The sequence below is a fragment of the Labrus bergylta genome, chromosome 6 (genome assembly GCF_963930695.1).
Source record: "Labrus bergylta chromosome 6, fLabBer1.1, whole genome shotgun sequence".
Taxonomy (NCBI): domain Eukaryota; kingdom Metazoa; phylum Chordata; class Actinopteri; order Labriformes; family Labridae; genus Labrus; species Labrus bergylta.
In genome coordinates, this window is record NC_089200.1 from 19,257,066 (window position 1) to 19,279,236 (window position 22,171).

The following is a 22,171-nucleotide window of genomic DNA, read 5'->3' on the forward strand; positions in this document are numbered from 1 at the left end:
AAAGGATGCAGGTGGATAAGTTGCAGCCAAAGTTAAATTAAAAGAGCACGGTAAACTTTTACACATAATATTTACACAGATTACCCTCTATTGAGTTTTCCCAGATTCAGTCAAAAGTCAGTGCCGGCCCAAGGAAGTCTGAGATGATGTCATCTTTATCTGGCAAAATCACCTTTCTGTACAATATAAACTACAGTTTCTCCAACTCAAGACACCCCACATCAAATATCTGCTTGTCATCACGGTCTCAATTATGGTTTTGATTGAAGTCTGGTAAAAAAAAAAAATCCCCCCCCCAAAAAAATCAACGTGGGTCAGGAAGACAGATTAAAATTAGCTAACACTTTTACATTTACGTGTAGCTTTATATAATTGTCTGTTACTCATTGAGCGGTAATTAATAAACGAGTAAAGTAGCCTAGCTACAATAACGTTTGAACTACGTCAAGTTACTCCTAATAATGTAGCTAAACAATGAATTTCAAAGATGGGTTTAAAGCAACAGTTGTTGTTTTTTTTAAGTATGAAAAGTGTTTAAGTATCCATAACATCTCTCACCATTCATAAGTTTTAAGTAGACTGAATATAATCGTCATCCATCCCTCATGTTGCAGACGGTTCATTGAAAGTTAGCTATATAGTACAATTAAAGGGTGGGTATGGTTTCCAAGGTTACTTCGAACTGTGCACTGTACTAGCCAATCAGAAACGAGTAGCCTGCACGTCTACTTCTGAACAGATCGCCATGACTGAGAAAGTGTCTGAATATTAAACTGTCTCAAAAGGACAACAGATAAAAGATTCAAAACCAGCTGCTCCGATACCACCTAAACCATACCGATTCCAAGTTGCTTGAAACCTACATGTGGATATTATACCAACAGGAATGACGTAAAAAAAGAAGCATTTAATGGTATTTAAAACTCAGTGAAGATTCTCGACTGAGTAACATGTTTTTTTTTTTTCATATTTCTGTATCAGTAAAGCAGTTTTGTTGAGAGAAAAAACACTTGTATGGTACAAAATTACAAAGAAACATTACTACATTCACAAATACGTTTTATTTTTAATCTTTTTTATACATTATAACCATATCCAACACATTTCTATATTATAATAAAATGACTCTTCTCCCTTGTCATTTACATAAATCAAAAAAATAAGTAAATTAAGACTGCAAAATAGTACTCCATTATTTGTTGTATATAGCTTTGTACACATACATGTGACAATGCATTCATTTTGCTCTGAACGAATGCACATTTTCTGGGGGAATAAGAAAGGGCAGCCATAAGCAGAGAGAACACAAGAGCTCCAGCAAGAAGGCAGGCTAGCAAGTGACACCACCACCACCACCACGTGACCAACACTGACCAGGTTAAAATGTTGAAAACATTTCTGCTACCTCAGACTTTAGAAGTTCCACTTGAATCCCTGTTTGTATTTTAAGCTCAATTCGTTTGTTAAAAGGAAAAGGTTGTCAATTTTACTTTCACCCATGTCTTTTGAAGCCTTTGGGCTGAACGTGTCCAAATAGAAAGCTTGGAGCGTCATTTGTAGCAGTAGAGTGAAAACATAACCAAATACACTTCAGGGGAAAACGACAGACCAACACCAAAGAGGAGAAAAAAAAAAAAGTAAAAGTAGTCAACCTGATAGACATTTCATATTGACATTGGGGAGATTCAGGCTTCTGATAAAAACACCAGCTAATTATCCCCATCATGATCTTGGGAAATAAAATACACATACAGTATAAGTAGATAATAAACCATGCTATTTCATCCCACAAATACATTTTGAACATTGTTTTCTCAATGTCAATAAAGACACTCTGGCATATCAGGCCTCCACAGCACATGCCTCTTCCCATGTGAGAGACACTGTGGGATGTTAATTGAAATGTATGCTGAGGAAACAATGTCATCACATTCATAGTGTAGATCACTGAAAGAAAGAAAAAAATAAACAAGTAAATCAATATACTGTTCATGAACACAAAAAAACTGATCAGGCATTGAGAAACTTAAGTATTCATGAGTACCCTCTTTGGTTTGTGACATTGTCCTCAGAATGATTTTTAGTGATCTCTCATTTAGCAATAAATGAAAATGACACTTGACGCGTCCAGTTGTCTTGCAGTCTCTACAAACATATTTAATTATCATATTGGAGGTAATTCCAAGGTTTTCGTAGGGGAACATTTAAGCATGAATACGTTTTGATATCGGAATTTCCAAATCAAAATAGCTGCATGGACCTCAATAAAAACAATTTAGAATTTGCAAGTAGGTAATATGATGGGAATCTCTGTATGGTTATCAGTACAGCAGGTCATTTATTAAAATACAGTCCCCCAGGCCATCATCTGTTTCCATAGAAAAGATTAATACAGATTATTTAACAATACAAAATAAGTTTTTCAATCAATGCATTTCAGCTGACACACTGGCAGCCCTTTAGTGCTTTACATCCTCTGTAGCAATGTGGAAAAGTGAGCTGTGGCTACTCTCGTCACTGGCATAGTGAAGCTGTGGTCTTACAGTACACAATGACTCAACGGGCCCTGCTGCTGGTGGAGAAAAAGGAGGGAGAGGCCAAAAACCATTTTACTTAAGAGCAAGATGAAAAAAGTGCCAATGTGTGTGTAATGGCTTGTGTATGCGTGTGTGGTATATTTATGTGTATTCAAGCAAGACCGAGAGGTGTGTCAGGGCAGTGGGGGCCTGTTCACTCGGTGCCGCGGGTGGGAGTACTGGGCTGGTTGAGGCCCATTGTTTTGCACAACCAGCCTGCAAAGTCCACCTCCTCCACTTCTGAGCGTTTGATGAATGTGTGACTCTGAAAGAAAAGACCCAGGAGAAACCGATTTTGGTAATGCTAGCATCATAAACAAGAAAAGAAACAACAACAAAAAACAGCAACAAAACTAACTTGATGATTCACATCAATTTCAGATACTCACGATCAACATCTTTAGATCTGCTCTCTCAGCTGGATTTTTGATCAAACTGTGGACACAGATGATGTGGAAAATACTATTAATTACGGTAATTGGGAACTTTAGAAAACATTTACATTTCAATCATCAGTTGTTTTTTTTTTTTACCTTAGACAAGCTCATATTTCAGTGTACAGGTTTCTGCAACCAACTTAACTTTATTTCAAAAAGCAGAGTAAGCACAGAAGTTTGAGCTCTCAGTTTTACACAGTTAAGTCTTTGCCAATGCTCACCATTTTGTCACAAAGTCCTGGAAGTCATTGGTGAAGACTCCATGTGGCAGTTTAGGGGGCGGCTGTGGAGGAAGCAAGAAAAGAAAAGATAAAAAAAACAAGACCAACTAATACAAATATACACTGTGTGCTTGCCTGAGATGTGTGAGAGAGAATATGTTTTACAGACCTCGTTCACAATGTAGTCCAAAAGTTCAAAGATGGCCATGGCAGGTCTACTGTCCATCCCATGTCCTATGGAGAAGTAACATCACATTGACATATTTAAATAGAATCCTTAGCCCATTTCAGACTTCAATATTTACACCCCTGTGACGTCACACCTTAACTATGAATGTCACAGAGGTGTACTGGGGGGACCAAAGTGATACATAGGGGGTTAGTAACAGAGGCGAGATGGGATCGGTGGAGCTAGCGTGGGGAGAACAGTGCTGTGTGTGTGCATGTGTGTTTCTCTACATGTCGTGCTGTCGTGCTGTAATGCAAAGTGAATTTAAAGATTTGCACACCAAAATGACCCCGTTATGGAATCAATATGAATTTACATAGACATAAGGACGGCTGAGCTCAGTAACGGCGCTGTTGTGGGAACGCACTCTAAAAAGGGCTCTTCAAATGTTAGTTAAATATATTTGGCAAACTTTCAAAATTCAGTCATAGTGGGAAGATTCTAACCTGAACAAATGAATGTTGCTTGAGATTTAAATCCATACACCTCGAGTTTTGTGTGCCGAAACTTTCAATATTATTGATCATATTAAAAAGAGAGATTGTATCGTTTTAAAAGAATTGATATCAACAAGTATCAGAGTATTGAAAATTTGGTCAACCTTACCAACTACAGCAATCACGCACACAGAGAGACATAAAAATGCCGCTGTGGCCCAGTCTGTAAAATGTACATCTTAGCCTTTGAAAATGTTTTCTACATTTCTTACCGCTCACGGGTCTGCCTGGGGGTCTAGACCTCGGCATGTTTGAGTGAGGCTCTCCCTCAGACCCATCCACAACGGCCCGTCCGAAGATACCCTCCAGCTCTTTGGTGTCTGGTGGGGGGATGGGGTAGCGGCCAATTGCCAGCTCCACAAGGGACAGACCCATGCTCCATACGTCAGACTGAACAGAGTAGTGGGTGCCCTGCAGTCTCTCCGGCTGTTGAGAAACATACGATCTACGTCAGAGGGAGAAGGTAGAGCCAAGATGGCAGGCAGGAGAGAGGGTTGGGCGGAGGGCTGGGTGGAGAAGCACAGGAAGTGGTGGAGAATGGGAGAGCGAGGAGGGGGGGGGGGTGTTATGGCAAGGAGAGGAGGTGTGTTGAGGGCAAGAGGACAGAGGATGGGAGGATTTGGCAAGAAGCAAAAGGCTTGTAAACTGTTTTACATTCAAGAGCAAGCATTTACAGGTATGCATGTCCAGATTTTGATGAAAGTCCAAGAGTCGACACCACTGCTGCTATGAATGTAAGAAAAGTGACCAGGAGAGGACAGATGAGCAGATTTCAGCAGTGCGCCCACCAGGTGTCTAAGACTGAGGGGAAAGAAGGACGAGAAAGAGCACAGTTGCATCGTTCTTTGCCAAAGATCCCTGTCCTGGGCACAGCCCTCGCTTCTTGGCAGGGGAGAGAGGGTGGACCAGAGGAAGGAGAAGGCAGAGGGCGGGGTCAGTGAACAAGAGCAATGTGAGAAAAGAGTAGAAGGAAAGTGGGGATAGGGCCAGAGGAAAAGGGGTGGGGGTGCAGGCGTGCAGCGCTGACTCACCGACATGTAGGAGCGCGTTCCAACAAAGGAGTTGGCCATGGAATCTATGAGCTGGCCACTCACGCCGAAGTCGCACAGCTTGATCTCCCCGCGCGAGTTCACCAGGATGTTGGAAGGCTTTACATCTATGTGGCAGAGGGGACGGGCAAGGCAAACAAATGTACACATTTTTTAGAGACTCATCCTCATGCTGTATTTGTTTCTCAACAATAAAGCATACTTTTCAGTTTTACTATCAACCAGGTTGAGCAGCGACTTGTTGCAACAGAAAATCGTAGCTGAACAAATATTAGAGAAAAACAGTGCTATATTAGTGTGTTAAAGTATATAAATAAGGGTTTGTGCAGGCAGCATGTGGTGGGGTATATGTATGGGCATGAATGTATGTATGGCTTTGTTCATCATTCGTAAAAATATATATATATTTTTTTAAAATACGAGGCAACTATATGTGCAGGCCGTCGCACTAGAAGCTTCCTATTTAAAGACCAAAGCCAGTTAGCAAATATCTAATGAAAACATTACAATTTCAAAAGGATTTCACTACAGGTAATTTCAGGAAATCACTGCAAAACTATTTCAGTGAAAAATTATTCAATCATTGGACAATATACGAACAGAATAATTTGCCTACCACAACATAACAAAAGACAAAAAACAAACTATAAAACTTAATGAATAAATGTTCATACACATATTATGTGTATACAAAAGTTTGTGTGTGGTTTGTTGGCTTGTGTGTCGTTTTTTTGACAGTGTGTGTGTGTCTGTGTCTATATTTGAGCATCTTAAAATACATCTTTTTTTGTAACATAAACTGACTCATCAGACAAATGTTAAGACCAGGACTTTTGTCCACCATGAGGCAAAAGGGTGGCATGCACAATCCCCTCAGCTTTGTATGTGGTGTTGCATCAATCCAGCAGAGGAGAAAAATATCAACAACTTAAGCTGAGCCAGCTCCTCCACTTTTCCTGTTCATTCCTGAAAAAAGATCCAGCAAAATAATGGGGTAAAACTGAGCCCTGCAATCAGTCCTCTGTGGTGTGTGACCCTCTCCCACCAACCAAGGACACGAGAGGAGAAAGAGGTAGCATGAAAGAGCGGGAGAGGAAAAGAGGGAGACACAGAGGGAGGGGTCAACAAGGCGTGGTTGCTGTATAATCACATCTTGAGAGGCTGTAATTACCACTAGTGCTCACAGACAACTGTCTTAAGAGTACCACCACCGACCCTGTACCACTGTGGAATTCACTGCACTGTGCAGGTCTGACTGCTGTCTCTGTACCAACACTCCCATGACTCCCCACTGGTGTGCTGGGGAAAACTTGTCTGCATTACAATCTGTTAGGGTGCCACTTGTAAGATAATGTTTTACTACTGTTATGCTGTTTCACTAAGGCTTTTTTGCTTCTTGCTTTCTTTCATCAGGAACTCGTGATATTCCCAAATAATAGCTTGCCTTGTGGAGAGTGTGCTAAACCTCTTAAGATGTTGATGCAGGGCATATGGAGGGAAAAGCATGGAGACAAGAAAACATTTTTCTGAAAATGTGTGTGTGTTTGACTGAAGCCTGTCTAGTAAGTGTGGCCAGCTTTAATGGTTTCGTTATAGAAATAAGTTCAAAGATGGAAATAGCATTTTTACTTAAGTTATTTGGTAGTGTGTCTAAGCCTGATTCAGAGCACAAACCATGTCAGTTCAAAATTGGAGGATAATCCTTTGTTTTAAAAAAAGTGATGAATAGACTGAAACATTTGCATAATGCATGGACAGGATTTCTGTTGGTTGACTCAGAAACGTCTGAAAAACTAAGTAACCACTTTCACCCAAAGAACACGAATCATTCAATTACCCACAACAAATGTACATAACAAAAACATTACTATTACAATATAATTTGTTGGAACATGACAGAGTAGGCTGACTCATGTTTAACCAACTTAGCATTTCAATACATTTGATGTTTTTTTGCCCGACAAAAGCAACTACAAATATTTCACAAAGATCTCTTAGTTCATAGCACTGAGGCCAAAGATTTATGTTTGATCGAAAGTAAGAATTAGCTCTTAAATACTCTGCTATGCTTTTGTCTAATGACCCCTTGGACTGATTAACTGTTCCTTTTTGTAAATCCCTTAGTGAAAATTAACTGATCGAAATTAAATACATACAGTATAATTCTCTACTATGTGGATAATGGCATCCAAATATGTCACAAAATTTCATGTTTTTAGATTTAGTTTTTTTTTTCTTCTAAAACCTGATTACAAAGGGTCTGAAAGGGCACCTGTGGCCCGCATGTCATTCTCCACTCTCTCTACTCTATCCGCTGTCCTATCCAAATACAGGCAACCCCCCCACCTCAAAATAGTTGTAGATGGGATTTTGAGAGCAATTTAATGTTTGCGGCTAGACACTTAACTTACCTCTGTGCATGATCTGGTGTTTCTCCCTCAGGTATGCTAATCCCCTCAATACCTGTAGAAAAGAGGAGATATTTGACACAACAAAATGTCAGTTTATATACATAAAACAACACTTTCTCTGAGTAGATATTCATTCAAGAAAAAAATGACTCTGTTTCTACTTAAATTTGCTTTCTGAACACAACTGTGTAAGTTGGGTGAACATAGTAGATCGTGTTGACTGAACAACACACGAGAAACCCAACCACAACAAACAGTACAAGCACGTATATATGATCTTGCATATGCACAGTCTATTGTGCAAGACCATTCCTAAATCTTGTTATTATATATTACAAAGTAAAAGGTTCAAGACATACCGAATCATTGCTAAACTAAAACATATCAATCATATCTAACTAGCTGCTCTCAGGTCAATACCAAGATATTCAAATGTAGCACAACAACATAAGTACTTACAGCTATGCTAACTTTTCCCAAGATTTCTTCTGGAATTCTCCTGGCTTCCTTCAAGACCTGATCCAAGGATCCACCATCCTGTTGAGATGAACTGAACAGTCAAAACCATATTGATCTTTGCAGGCACAACAGTCAACCTCCCTGTCATTTACAAAAGAAACATCTTGCTGGTATATCTAGCCACATCAATCATTGCTAGGTGGCTTGTTAACCGTCTCACCATATGTTCCATACAGATGCTGATCTCTCCATCGCTGTAAAAGGCCCCATAGAAACCCACTATATAGGGGGAGTTGCATTCATGCAGCACCTGCAGCTCTCTGATAATCTGGTTTCTGATGGCAGGCTTGATTTCCAGGTGGATCAACTGGGGAGAAAAAGCACATGAACATAAACTGCCGTGTTTATCGTGTTCACACTTCAGAGTCTTTCTATGTTATATCAGACATTTGCTTGCTTGCTCAATTTGCAGCTACAGTGTCTGTGTGATGTCTGAAACACTTAGTGTTGTAAAGTGTTCAAATTAAATTGTGGTTTATGAAGAAGAAATAAACACTGTGCAATTGATTACAAGCATATGACAATAAAAGGAATAGCAATCAATAAAAAAACACACTAAATAAAAACATTTGGATTTTTCAAATAAAAACATGAAATAAATTAATCTGATGAGGATCGCTTCAGATTTGATTAAATGTTGAAGATATGCTTATGTACTGAACCAGACATTTTAGACTGAACAAAATGTTACCACGTTATGCTCGGACCACCATTCTACATTTTTGTGTTATGTCGGACTGATGTGTTAGTGATGGTTGCATACAATCTTCATTGTTCAGTTTTCTTTACAGAGCAAGCTAGTGTGGTCCTATTTATGCAGAAGTGGGTGCAGCAGAGCAGGCCATATACAGCCCTATGAGGTAATCATAAATGTTTGATCTGCACTAGAAGTTCAAGCTGTGTTTTAATTCAGTTCCCTTCACCTGTCACGCCTCACCTTTCGAGCCATGACCAAACCCGAGGGTTTGTGGCGGACTTTGTTGACGACTCCTCCGTTTCCAGCACCCAGCTCACATATTGGGTCAAAATCCTCGTCCTTCAGCTCCCCAACCTGAGCTTTCTGGGTGAGGAAGGCTTCCAGTCGTTTCCGCTGTTGTTCGTCCAGGTCCAGCTCACCCAGTTTCTTCTGTAAGGCCTCAAGGTTTGCTCTGTGATGAGGAGACACTTGGTTTAATAAACAGATATACAGAAGTACTACTAAAGTAACTTTCACAGGTTCAGGTTACTTTATTTGAACCCATAGGTAGAGTCGTTCGCAGCCAGCAAGATCGACATCCATCACGACACACAGATTACAAGACAAATGTAACAATGAACAACACATAAAAGAGAGAAGGAGATCTAAACCAACTCAAACATGTAACTAAAAAAAGATAGGACGTGATAGAAGCACTCGAGGCTCCACCACTCAGGGTAGAGGTGAGAGAAACACCTGTATTTGATCCTGCAACTGAGCAAAGAAACCCCAGCAACTCAACCCTCCATAACCCAGTAGTTTCCTCCACATCATGCACACACCCAGACAAATTGACAACATACATTTTACATAGACACAGACGCAGATCTCCTTTTTGTTTGAATGTTTTCTTTTATTTATTTTTGGTGCCCTGTAAACCTCAGGTCCTCTGCCTCCTCAGCTGACATAAGTGAACCCCCCCACCTTATGGATGGAAAAAGGGCAGAAGTCTTAAGTCTACCTGTATTTGAATGTTGGCCCATAGGACAATATCACACAGTGCTAGTTAAGGGTGATGACTTGGGTATACACACATTAACGTAGGTAAAATGAATGTAAAGCTATACTTGTTGTACTTACTCTGATGCAGCATCAATGGTGTTAGAAGTGGCCTGTCCCTCCCCAATGGGCCTGATGTTCAGGGGAACGGGTCTTCTTTTGGGAGCCATTACAAGAACTATCCTAAACGCCTTTCTCAAATTGTGTACTAACCTCTAGTATGCTTGGCAGCTAAAAAAAACAAAACAAAAAAAACCCAAAACACCCCTTAGTTTGCTCGGAACTGAGTCAAAAAAAAGAAGCAACAGGACAGGCTAGTAACTTGGCTAACGGTGGCAAAGTTAGTGTACCTTCTGTAACATGTCAGTCAGCTATTTCTGTAAAGCTTATCATACCGAGGTAATGTTCAGAAGCCCGGTTGTTACTCGGTGCATTTATAGCCTCTGTTGCTCACTCATTTCTTTAATGCGTCTGCTGGGTTATCTTCCTGCTGCGGCTAGTCAAATAGCTGCTACAAGCTAACACCAGCTCCTGAAAAAAACCCGTGTCCTGCGTCTCTCGTTGTAAACCTGCAGCCTCTCTCTCGTCTGCTTCTTCCAAAACAACGCACCGATTACCGGCGGATACACCGGGAGGAGGGGGTGGTGGTGGTGGTGGTGGTGGGGTGGGGGGGGGACTGCTCGACCGGCTTCCCTTAGATGGACAAGCAACGCCCGAGCAACAAATACCTCCGTGACGCCGTGAGGGCTCTGAAGCGAAAGGGCTTTTGCCCAGGCTGGAGGTGCTTCAATACAGGAAGCAGCAGCTGCAGCATCAGACCTGTGTGACACCCACAGGGAGAGTCCTTCAGAAACAACGCGAGACTGAAGGCAGTCTGACAAGTTGAAATCGTGAGATGATCTCATGGGATATGTAACATGTCCGAAGAGCGTGAAAACACCTACAGTGTGCTGCTGTTCATGAGAGAGAGGCTATTTATTTGTAGTTTTCTACCCATGCAGCTTTCGTGTGTTTTTTTATGGCAGTTCCTGGAACAAGGCAGTGAAGTACATGACTGCCATCTAGTGGCAACAAGAGGAAACTGAAGATTCACTTTAAATCAGTATATTTTTTTTAATTGTGAGAAAAAAATGTAAGGGTAAACATGTGGAATTGTTCTTTGTTGGAAAGCAATTTAATTTGCATTATTATTTTTGCAAAATATACAATGTGCTCCCTTATTTTTATGGAAAGAGTTTGCACGGACAAAAACCTACTATAAAATACTCAAAGTTTCAGGATCATTAAATAATCAATTTCAAAAATGGTTCATCTAAAGGGTAGCTACTAAAAAGACCCTATGTTGGGATATGTAGTCTACATCTGCAAACTTCGCTATAGGCCTTAAGTAGGAAATATATATCTTGTGCAATAAGAAAGAGGAAGCTGTGACACAATCGTGATTCACTTACTGTGCACAAATTGATCTATCTTTAAGCCATAACATTCCTCTGCAAAATGTTGAAAAGGTTAGCAAAAATTGTAACAATTCTCATCAAACAGGTCAGGATAGACCACAGATTTATGTGATAGTTGCTAAAGATCTTTAAGTTGAATTATAAAACTCTCCTCCTGTGCAGATTTAAGCAGTCATTATTGAAGTATAACTAGACAGACTGGTGTGATAACACATTTCTTAGTATGCTATAATGCTTAGCAATAACACCTCGTTAAAAAAATGTATTTACTTTGATTCAAAATTAGGATTACAGCTAGACATGGTTTGTATTTTCCTTGTCTTGACAGATATACAGAAATTGCTCAGTAGTTTGAGGCGACCAACATGTCGTCACAGAGTTAGTGGGTCGAGTAAGGCCAGTGACCTTTCTTGCATGTCACTCATCTCTCTCTCTTCCCTCATTTCCTGTCAGCTATATACTTCCTCCTGACTAATAGGGGCACAAATCCGCAACTACTTATGTGTAACAATGACCTCAATAGTACTTTTAAGTGACTCAGTTTCAAAGAGGACTAAATCTCTACAGCATAGACTTGTTTGCTTTCCCTGAGGATGATCCTAATGTTTTTAGAAGCACCTGCAGACATCAATACTGGAAACAAGATGTGCTGCTTTTTTGTCCCTGTGGATCCTGTCGTTAAAAGCAGCAGTCTGGCCGAGTAAACAGACACTTTTTGGAAAAATAAACCATTGGCAGACATTTCTTTAAGAACTGATTTTAATTAATTCCACACGTCAATAACAGCTGTTAGAATACGATCATTTTTAAATTTTACAGTTTTATCCTCAACAGGCATCAAATGTGTCCCCAGATCTGAGCGTTTGGTACAGAACATAAAGATCTCCACCTTAACCAGTCCTCCCAGTCCTCTGTGGCATCAGCTCCAGATGCTGCTGCTGCCCTCAAACAGCTTCATATTGTCTGTTTGCCCATAGGAACAACTGGAGGCGATTCAAGGCTTAATAAAATATTATTTAAATTTTATTGTCTTTTAATATGAACATATAAAAAAACACAACAAACAAAACATTTACATCATGGATTGTAAGCCTCTGCCCATGCTACCGTATGCATTGTAATAAGAAGAGATGCCACTACAAAAAGACCAGACCCTCAGCTCTCTCCCTAGCTCCAAAAAACAACCTGCAAACTCATCTGGCTCAGATCCACAGAAGCAACCTGCACCACCACTCATCTTTTACCATAAAAGGTAGAGAAAAGTTTGGATATCCGTTCAAAGAATGACATTCTATGCCTATCAACAAATGAACAATGTAATTTTTATACTTATAGAAGTTACTTACAAATACAAATTGCAGAGTTCTTTACATTATTTTGCTTCAAAGCACGTCATACACAGGATCCATGTTTCAGGGACAGGCTCTGATGTATTACAGCCAAAGTGCTATCAATCTGAGTGAATGATCAACCATTTTTCATCAGTGTATTGATTTTGTAACTCATGTCAATGTGTCAAAAGGTGGAGAAAAATGGAAGACCAGATTTAACTCGATCTATCTTTCACTGTATCCAAGAATGGATCAATGTTAAAATGTCCCTCCTCTGTGCATCTGAGCAAAGGAACCAGATTCTGAGCTGATCAAACCACCACTGAAGGACAATGAGAGAGGAAACACACGATGCAGAACCTATAGTCTCACAGTAGGGTCAGGGCTGCTTCTTATTGAGATTCCCTGTGCATGAGATGGTAAAGAACAGATCACAATAGTCGGGTCTTTAAAACAAACACGCCTTAAACTCGGGATGAAGAATCAGATGAAAGTGCAAACAGCTCTAGCACACGTCTCATCTTCAAGAAAACACTGACGACCTACCAGCCCAAGTACCCTTATCTGAGGAGCAGATACTGACAATACTAGTGCGGGTGCAGAGGATTATAAGTTGTGAGCGTACAGCATGTAGCAAATAGCATCCAATTCTGTTCCAGCAAATAGATGTGAACTTATCTACACTGAAAGGAGGCCGAGGGGGATTGTTGTTTGGAGCAGCTGCACTTGTTTAAGACAAGACCATTTGTAATCCAATCAATGACTTTAAGCTTGGTGGGGTTGCACTCATTGACACTTCATTAAGTTTTGTTTTGTCAGACATGTTGAACCTACTGCAGCAGAGTACTCCGAATGCTGCTTTGACCCCCCCCAGGTTCGATTCACTAACAGAAAAAGGAAAAGGAAGCGTTCCTCATCAGCACAGCATGAGCCTGAAATCATCATAACTGAATAATCCTACCACTGCAGCAGAGGTGTCCTGCTTTGCAAACATGATAGCCCCCTGATTGTACAGAACTACAGTCCAATATAATGAAGGTTTAATAGAAAAACATGATTCTTTCAACGGACACCAACAATGCGATACTGTAGCACATCTGAACCTTGTTCAATAACCGTCCTTCACCACAGAATTTTCTTCAGCTTATCTGGGAAATCTTAAAGGAAATATAACCACTTCTCTAAGATTGGGTCTGCTGGCAAACAGAGCTAGCGTTAAAACAACAGCCACCAATCCTCAGCGTTCAAAAAAAAAAAAAAAAAGGCACCAAAATCTTGAAAAACAATTCCTGTCTCTGAGTTCTTAAATCTGCTTTGGCACTCGGCCACACTAATTTGGATGAGATGTGCTAATGATTGCACTCCTTAGAAATCATTGCAAGTTTTAACAGAGGGCCACAGATACACGCACAACCTTTTGCATTACTGACAGCTTCAGTTAGCTTTGTTATCCACAAATTAATTCACCCCTCCACAAAATAAAAATCCTGCAGAGGGAAGAGCGCTGAAAGGAACGATGGAATTAAAAAATAAAAATAAACACGATCCAACAAAAACTAAAATATAGGAACAACAAAATCTCCAGTGTAAAAATTGGCTTCAATTCTTCTGTGCTCGGCTGTCCTTAGCTAGTCTCTGGTCAGTCTGCTAACTTTTTATGACTGAGGTAGGTTCTCTTTATCTAATGTCAAAATAAAAATGGAAAGCATCACACATTGAGGCCAGTATTGTGTTCTGCTTTTTTATAATTAAAAGGATAAATTCCTGAAAAAACCCCTTCAAGCTTTGTTATCATTCTCTGAACAAAGAAACATCACAATGGGAGAAGTTTAGATGTGCATCACAATCCGGATTTCTCTGCCTTCTGTCCCCGAAAAATTATTCCTGCTCTCTTCAATTTGTTTTGTGTTTTTTGACAGTTTACTAAAAACTACTAAGCCTCCTTTTTTAACCTGTCTGTTCATCACAAATGTGACAAAAATCAGCGCCGCAAACATTGAACGCCCATGGCTAAAAGAGCCTATGGTTCTGAGTCAAATACAAAGAGAGATGTGGTGTTAAAGAGGAGAAAGTTTGGAGAGGAAGAGGAGGAAGGGGAGTGGTAATCGTGATGGTGTGGTGCTTGATTCATTCGGTCTCTTTAATAGAGGCAGGACAATACAGATATTCACTGCAAGGTGATGGTTGGCCAAGAGTTAGAGTCGCTTCCAGTGGTGTACAGTACAAAGAGGAATCCTAATCACTCTAGATTGGATAATCCTTGACAGTGCATGTTTGCGTGTGTGTCTGTTTTGTCTGGAAATTACCCAGAGCTGCTCAAAGGCTCTGATGTTGGGCATAAGGGAGGATTGCTGCATCTAGTGTATTACGGTGTTCCTGTCCTCGAGTGTTTAGCCCCCTGCCACTCTGTCTGTGTGTGTGTGTCAGTCTATGAGGGGACAGAGCTGCTGGGTCAGTAGGCGGTGACCAGGTCCTTGTCGTAGTTGTATCGGCCCCTCTTCGGAGCAGGACTGTCAGCGCTGTCCTCAGTGTCCTCACTGTCTCCCCCTGCCCCTCCCCCTTCCTCCTCAGAGGAGGAGTCAAGAGTCAGATCTACCACTGCGCCTCCTCCTGGCGCCACAGCAGTTCCTCCTGCGGCTCCTCCCATTCCCACTGACCCGTTTCCGGATTTGCCTGTCAGACTGGTGCTGCTGTGGGCTGGTGAGTGACCGTTTGCTTCAGGAATGCCTGTAGACAGGGAAGCCATTTGAAAAAGGATTTAAAAAAAGATTCCCATGCAAGGAAAAGGATAAAAACACACTGAGAACAAGTGGATGAGTTGACAGGGTTTGACACTTACATATGTCAACAACTGGATACTCTGGCGTGTTGCTGCGTTCTCTTTCCCTATCCCTCTCCTTCTCGTCGCTGATGGGTCGCCACGAGCCGTCGGTTAAATACTCAATCTCCTCAATATCTTCGCTTGTCTCTTTGAGAATCTCAGATAACAGCCTGAAATACAAGTGGTTGATTAGAGTCGCCTCATAACACTTTACACAAGGAAGAGGCAGAATACTGAATTCAAGCTTATTTGCAGGAGCCAATCAAAGTGTGTCCTTGTGTCAGTTTCAGGCAGGGTACAGGTCAAGTCTGGAAAATCAACCATGTTGACCATTTTCATGAACATTCTGCTACTGTTTTGTATCGAGTAAAAACTATAGACTCTATAAACACGATTATATTTAGTAATGAAGTTTTTGAAAGTGAACCCTGAAAGGAAGAGTTGAAGAAGTTTTCATTCTTTGAAAAAGTAAGTGAGAGCCTGTGGCAGAGGCTTGAAGTCGCTTGAAGGAACCTAAACCTCCAAATTGTTGAGGAAGAAAATATTTCATCATGTTTTTTTTTTAATGAAATAGACTGTAAGTGGGACTGCGTGTTCCCTCCTGCTACATAAAAGATTATTCCACCGCTTATAAGGTTAGGTTACCTCAATTATCGTCTTATCTTATGAATGAAGGCAAACAGGGAACAAACAAGACAATTTAAAGGATCAAATTTTAAAAACAACCTGATAGAAGAAAATCAAAATTGATCATCACATGATATAAACATGTAAAACAAAAAAAATGTGCCCAAATATTTGTGCAGCTTTCTCCTTCAAGACAAAACACAAAACAAGCAGAGATTGTTTTCAAAGTAAGATGGTGCTGCAGCAGTGGGACGAGTCAGCACATGCTTGTGTCTCCTTACCCATCGATAGTGAGCAGCTCAAAGGGAGCGGGCTTGTCACAGACAGGGCAAGTCCATGTGGGCTTCTTCTCATTCATCTGCAGGAAGAAGACCGCATCGAAACACTGAAGATGGGCACAGGTTAGAACTCGACAAGGCACACCGAGTCGCATCTTCACCAGCTGTAAAGTGGGAGAGGAAGAGGAGGATACTCAAGTTACCATGTTTTATAGTAGCACAAATCGTTAATGGAACCTGACTTTGGTATATATGAAGGTTCACTTACTGGACAGATGAGAGAAACCCGGAGGCCTGTGGTCGCAATTTCACTCTCCGGGTCAAAACGTAGTTTGTCTTGGACTAAAATGGCAGATAATATATTGTTAAATGTCATGATACCTTATACAATAGTTCATAATATGCTAAATAAACACACAATTGAGTCATACAGTACTAACAAAAAATACATTACTTATAAAAGGGACATTTTCTGACGCTTGTCATATTCGCAAACCAAACTAAAAACTGTAGGCAGATTTTATTAGCAACACTTACTGCGTTCACGACAGCGCTCTGCACTCTCAACAGAGCACAGTTTGAGTTGGCTGAAGAGGTCTGCTGCAGTGAAAACCCTCACCAAATACACAGCCACAGAGTATCGCTGAAAAACACCGACATACATTTTATGAGCATGTTACAGAGACGCACGCACGGGAACTCATTTAACATGAAATTAACTGAATACAAAAGTCATCCATCAAAGGAAACCTTGCATAGATACTTTTTTCTATCGAGTAATCTTCACTACCGCTACATTTTAATGTTATAATACCCATTCCAAAACACTTTCTACACAAATAAAGCTACATACAAAAAAAAAACAAAAACAGTTTCTCATTGTGTTCACTTCAAACTTGCATGTTGCTTATCTCTATTTGGTTTACACAAGAGATCTAAAGATGAGGTTGCTAACAGGATTAAAGGTGTTTTCATCAGGCTTCCAGCTGCTTATCCTGATCACAATTGTGGAGACAACAGTTAAGAGGTTAGTTAAAGTAGTTCACCTCTTGGCCATCAGGAGCATTCTTTTGCAGTTATACCACTCACCTGAGTGGGACACATGACTTAAGGAACTACTTGTCCCAGCTTGTATTAGTGAAAAGTAATATCTGCCAGATGGAGCAGGGCAGATATGCAGAGTGAAAGAAGATTTTGTGCACTCTGCTTGCCGCAAAGAGCTGGATAATATATATATAAGATTCAGCATCAGACTCAGACCTTGCCGAAGTTGCCCCAGGTGACAGTGACTCTGTTGGTGACATTGGAGAGATGCAACCAGGGAGTGATGTTAACAGGACGACAAGGACGGCGGGGTTCAACACCAGGTTTATTAGATGGGTAATATCCCTGTAAGACAAAGAAACACGTACACTTAAGAAAAGCTGAATAATTATACAGAAATCATCCAATGTATCCTTGGAATCACTGTTAAATAATATATAGATATGTATTTTATCATGTACATGTCTTCTTAATGGCTTGGGAACAGTTCAAAAAGAGCTTGAGGTTTGGTGTATAAAAAATATGCAGTCACTTTTTCAAGTGTTAAGTTCCAAATTGGAAAAATGAAAAGACAATGAACAATGTGCCTGTAAACAGTTATAACGGTTCATCTAAACTCCAGAGCATATACAAGGAAGAAAACGATTGGTTACAGCTTCATTATCATTCAATCTGACGCTGCTACAAGAGTTGAAACTTGGACATTCAACAAATGACAGTTTTTCAACTTTTAATACAAAAGCTAACAAATTTCCGGATTTTGTTTTTAAACCACTAATTTTTCACTGTTGTAGTAAGCTCTGACATTGTGGCAACAAAACTCATTCACAACACTTCAAATGGCGTTCTTGCCAGCACCTGAACGTGTGACACAATGTTAACCTGTAAGCCACACAGATTCTGCCAGCTGGAGACTTTCCTCTTGGGGCCTTGCCAGTCAGTTGATGCCTCCAGGATGGCTAAACAATGCTGCCTTACTCAACATCCACCTGCATAAGGTTAGCTAAGCCATCACTAGCATATATTATGACACTAGTTTGGCTGTGAACAGGCAGTAAGTCTGCCACTGACACCCAAACCTATGACTAATTGAGTTCATTTGAAAACAAACAGCTTAGAGTAATGACTGAGGGAATTCCTTAATGAGAACAGAGGAGGAGTCGAAGGCGTGCTGTTGTTCTGAAGGTGTCGCTCGTTTCCGAGAAGATTGTAAACTCACCGGCACATGACAGTAGGACTGGTTGACTTTGACAGCGATGTTGGGAGGATACTGGTCCTCCTGAACACCAATGGAGTCTGTGTAACAGATTCTGCAACAGAGGGGGGAAACAAGAAAGAGAAAGATTAGCATCACATCAGACATTTTAGCCAATTTGCATCTCTAGAAAATGAAGATTCAAGCACAGAGTCAATTGATAAAGGAGACATCTGGAAATTTGTATTTGCACAATGCATGGTAAAAGTATCATTTTGTTCTTGGTGCGTCTTTGAGAGACATTCTGATGAAGAGCAAACCAAAGCACATATACAGAATCAGTATTGTTAATTCGATATCAATTTTAATGAGAATTGAAAACTTACCTAAGTACCACTTGGATTGATCTGATGCCCGGACGAAGCTCACTGAGAAAATAAAAAACGGAATAAGCATTACAAAGTTTATAAATTAAACCAATGTAAACAGTACAGATCTTAGAGAAATATTTGATGTCTTACCTTGCATTTCGAATCTGGTCTGCTTGGCTCGGTGTTAACTCAAATATGCACTGACTGTCTTGCAGTTTTTCATTGTTCTGGGCGACTACAAGGGTAGACAAAAAAAAACATAAGTTCTAGATAAAGCATTTCTACTAATATAATTGGTTAAATGTGGTATAACTATAAACACTAACTTAGCTCTGTGGGTAACAACAGTGTCTCCAAGGTTTGGTAGAAAGGCAGTGGCACAAGCTTGACCTCTGCTGCAGGTGCTTGGATTGGTTTGGAAATGCCGTTGAGGTAGTCTGCGCCCTGAGAGGTGGCAGTGGGAGAGGAGCTGAGGGATGAGTAGGCAACCGGGGCGCCCTCTGGACGCCGTGCTGCAAGCCAGCCAGATGTTTTGGGGAAGCGTGACTCGTAGAGCTGTCTGACATTCTTCAGAAGCTCTGGGCTGTAATCAGTCTGCACTAGCCTCAGCGCTCGCCCCACAAGGTCCTGTTTCAGCCCACTTTTGCTGCGACCCATCGAGGCCAGCAGTGTCTGCAGGTCCGAGACCCGAAAACTTTTAACCATGTTCTAGAGAGAGAAAATAAAAAACATTATATATATATATAAACGCACACACAGAGAGAGAGAGAGAGAGAGAGAGAGAGAGAGAGAAAGAGAGGTCTCTAAAAAGGAAAGGTTTAAATCACAATACACTCTAGTATTTGATCAAAATGCAAAGCCATTAACCACATAGTGCCAATGGCTTTGGATTTCTTTAAATTTTGAAGGGCTTGAAGAAGGCAAAAGTCAGACAGTTTTATTCTTTTTTGCAGATATTCCGCCTCATTTTCATTCCCTCGCTGTCAGGAAGAATAGCTGTTTACTTGTGTCCATCGAGGTGGATGATACAGTCAGGTACTTAAATTCTATGAACATCTTCTGTAACTGTATAAAGTTTCTACTCTGAAACAATGCTAAGTTCAGTTCTTGGGGAAGTTTTGCCTCAACTTAGGCCTACCGGTTAAATATTCCTGTGACAGCCGGCACATCATTATTTACAATCAATTTAATTAAAATGCTGTATTAAATGTGACACGGAGGTTCCTGAAACTGTTTTTAAACCGGCCCAAATTAGCTGCTGTCCTTACAAGTCGCTTTAATCCTATAGAGGCTTGAAGCTGCCTTGTAATTATCCGGATATAGTAGGACGTCATAGGGTCTTCATTGTGACCGCTTGCATGATGGCCTGCTCATTCCCAGCATCCCCTTATGAATCCAAATGTAATCCTAAGGGATAACCTTCAGGAGGACCCTAACTCTTCTGGTTCTGCAGACTTTTCCTATGACTGTACCTTTGCTTTAAACTGTATTACACACACACTACAGAGTCACATGTGTCACAGACAGAAACCATTTTTCCCTTGACTGTGTTAAGTTCAAGGATATTAATCAATATGTTTAAGAGGACTTTTGTTTGTATTTGTATTTCAAAAGAGACAGGTGGAGTGTGCATTGTATGACGTGTGCATGCATACAGTGTGACCATGAATGGTTGATTAAACCTTTAGGGTGAACCTGACCAACTCCTGCAAAATGCACAAAAACAACAATGTAGCCCTTCACTGACAGGCAGCATGTGAATCAATCCCAGAGGAGTCACTGCAATCTAGAGTCTGTCCTGACTTCTACACATGAACTCTGTTTTCCCAGCAGCATGTACCACACTTTGAGGACAAACCATAACAAACAGACGATCGCAATAAAGTGCAGTCGTCGTATTTGAATGTGACCTAATGTTTCAAGTGGGGAAAGTTTTGGTTTTATTCTCTCGCCATTTCTTCTCTCCTACCATACATTGCCCATCCTACCTGAATGAGAGTTCCTTTTATTTATTTTTTTAATTTTCTTCTTTTGTTGTTTTTTAAGCTGTGGATGCTTGTATGTGTGTGTGCACTTTAAAAAGGTGAAGCCAAACAATTTCGTTGTACAATTGTATAATGACAATAAAGCCATTCTATTCTCTCGTCATTTTAATTGGGGGGTAACTACATTAGTTTACAATGTTTACACAAAATTGTTGAGTGAACTTGGGTTTTCTCAGGACAGGCCACTTAAGCCTGCATACCCGTGGATGTTCATTTAACTTGCATACTTGACTACTGAACAAATTGATTAAAGTTTTTGTTGAAAAAACAACAAAACAAAACCAAAAAAACAGAGCTTTATTACAAGCTTTGTGGTTTGAATTATCTCAGTGTTGGGTAGGTGGCACATCTTCAGTCTAATGTTATGCTACATCTCACAATAAAGCGACAACCACAAAGGCTTCAGGGTGGACATTTATGTGCACACACACACATACACACACACACAAAAAAGCCGCAATTAAGTTAGAAACTGCTCATTTTCCATCTTTGGCTGAACCTTAACATCGTACCCGACGCTCCTCGGCCGACTAGCTTCCCTAAAAGACTGAGCTGTCGGTATTCAATCATCGCGACTGGACGTTTTGACAGGTGCATCGCTCCTTAAACTAACCTGCTTTACGACACACATGCATTATTGTAAGCCAGTGATTTTAATAGGCGAGATACGGGAGGCGATATCAAATCAAACCCGGGCGAGTTTTAGGGTCATATCATTCATTCTCTGAGTCCCCCCCCCCACCTTTTGAAGCAAGCATGATGCTAGCCGAAGCAACGCACTTGCCTACAGAACATTGTGTAGCAGGCTAGCTCGGTTAGCAGCACAGGCTAGTTTGTCTCGCCGTGAACAGATGCGGCACATGTGTTGGAGCGCAACCTCTTCACTATTTTCTTGCTAATCCCCTAGTTTCCCCACGGCCCGGGTTGGCTATCAACCCCACACGCCCGTGCCTGTCTCCCATCAAAGCAAACTAGCCAAGCTCTACTTGCCATCGCTTCCACCAGTTCGGCCGCCATCTTCGGTGCAGCAGTACCGCGAGAGTCAGAGACGACGGCTAGTCTTTCACCAATGAGACGCAGGGGCCGCTTTGATGGACGGCGAGCTTTAGCCAATCACAGCGCAGGTTTCACCAGCACCCGAAGCACAAAATACAAAACGGGCGGGATCACGATTTTTTAAAGTTACAGTGCAACTTTTAAAAAAACACTACGAGCCAGGTCTAATTTCAGAACTAGGCCCCAGTATTCATTATTAAAAATCACATGACAATATTTTTGCGACCCAGGATTTTGGGGTCTTATAATATCGAGTTCTTGTGATTGTGCTT

The 22,171-nt window shown here is 40.8% G+C and overlaps 2 protein-coding genes across 2 annotated transcripts; both read right to left on the bottom strand.

Annotated features, from left to right (window-relative positions):
- Positions 1–1,042: 1,042 nt before the first annotated feature.
- map2k2a (mitogen-activated protein kinase kinase 2a) lies at positions 1,043–10,562 on the bottom strand. Its single transcript, XM_020632123.3, has 11 exons — positions 9,756–10,562; positions 8,877–9,087; positions 8,100–8,246; positions 7,880–7,957; positions 7,421–7,472; positions 4,992–5,116; positions 4,173–4,386; positions 3,404–3,468; positions 3,235–3,296; positions 2,966–3,011; positions 1,043–2,841 (listed from the first exon to the last, which is right to left on the bottom strand). Exons 1-11 carry the CDS (start codon positions 9,842–9,844, stop codon positions 2,731–2,733), a joined length of 1,200 nt encoding a protein of 399 aa, XP_020487779.2. The 5' UTR covers positions 9,845–10,562; the 3' UTR covers positions 1,043–2,730.
- A 1,310-nt stretch (positions 10,563–11,872) lies between these two features.
- pias4a (protein inhibitor of activated STAT, 4a) lies at positions 11,873–21,915 on the bottom strand. Its single transcript, XM_020632131.3, has 11 exons — positions 21,834–21,915; positions 19,125–19,506; positions 18,949–19,033; positions 18,814–18,855; positions 18,452–18,542; positions 17,449–17,577; positions 16,726–16,831; positions 16,457–16,530; positions 16,192–16,352; positions 15,302–15,453; positions 11,873–15,189 (listed from the first exon to the last, which is right to left on the bottom strand). The coding sequence occupies exons 1-11, from the start codon at positions 21,858–21,860 to the stop codon at positions 14,915–14,917; spliced, it is 1,524 nt and encodes a 507-aa protein (XP_020487787.1). The 5' UTR covers positions 21,861–21,915; the 3' UTR covers positions 11,873–14,914.
- Positions 21,916–22,171: the final 256 nt, after the last annotated feature.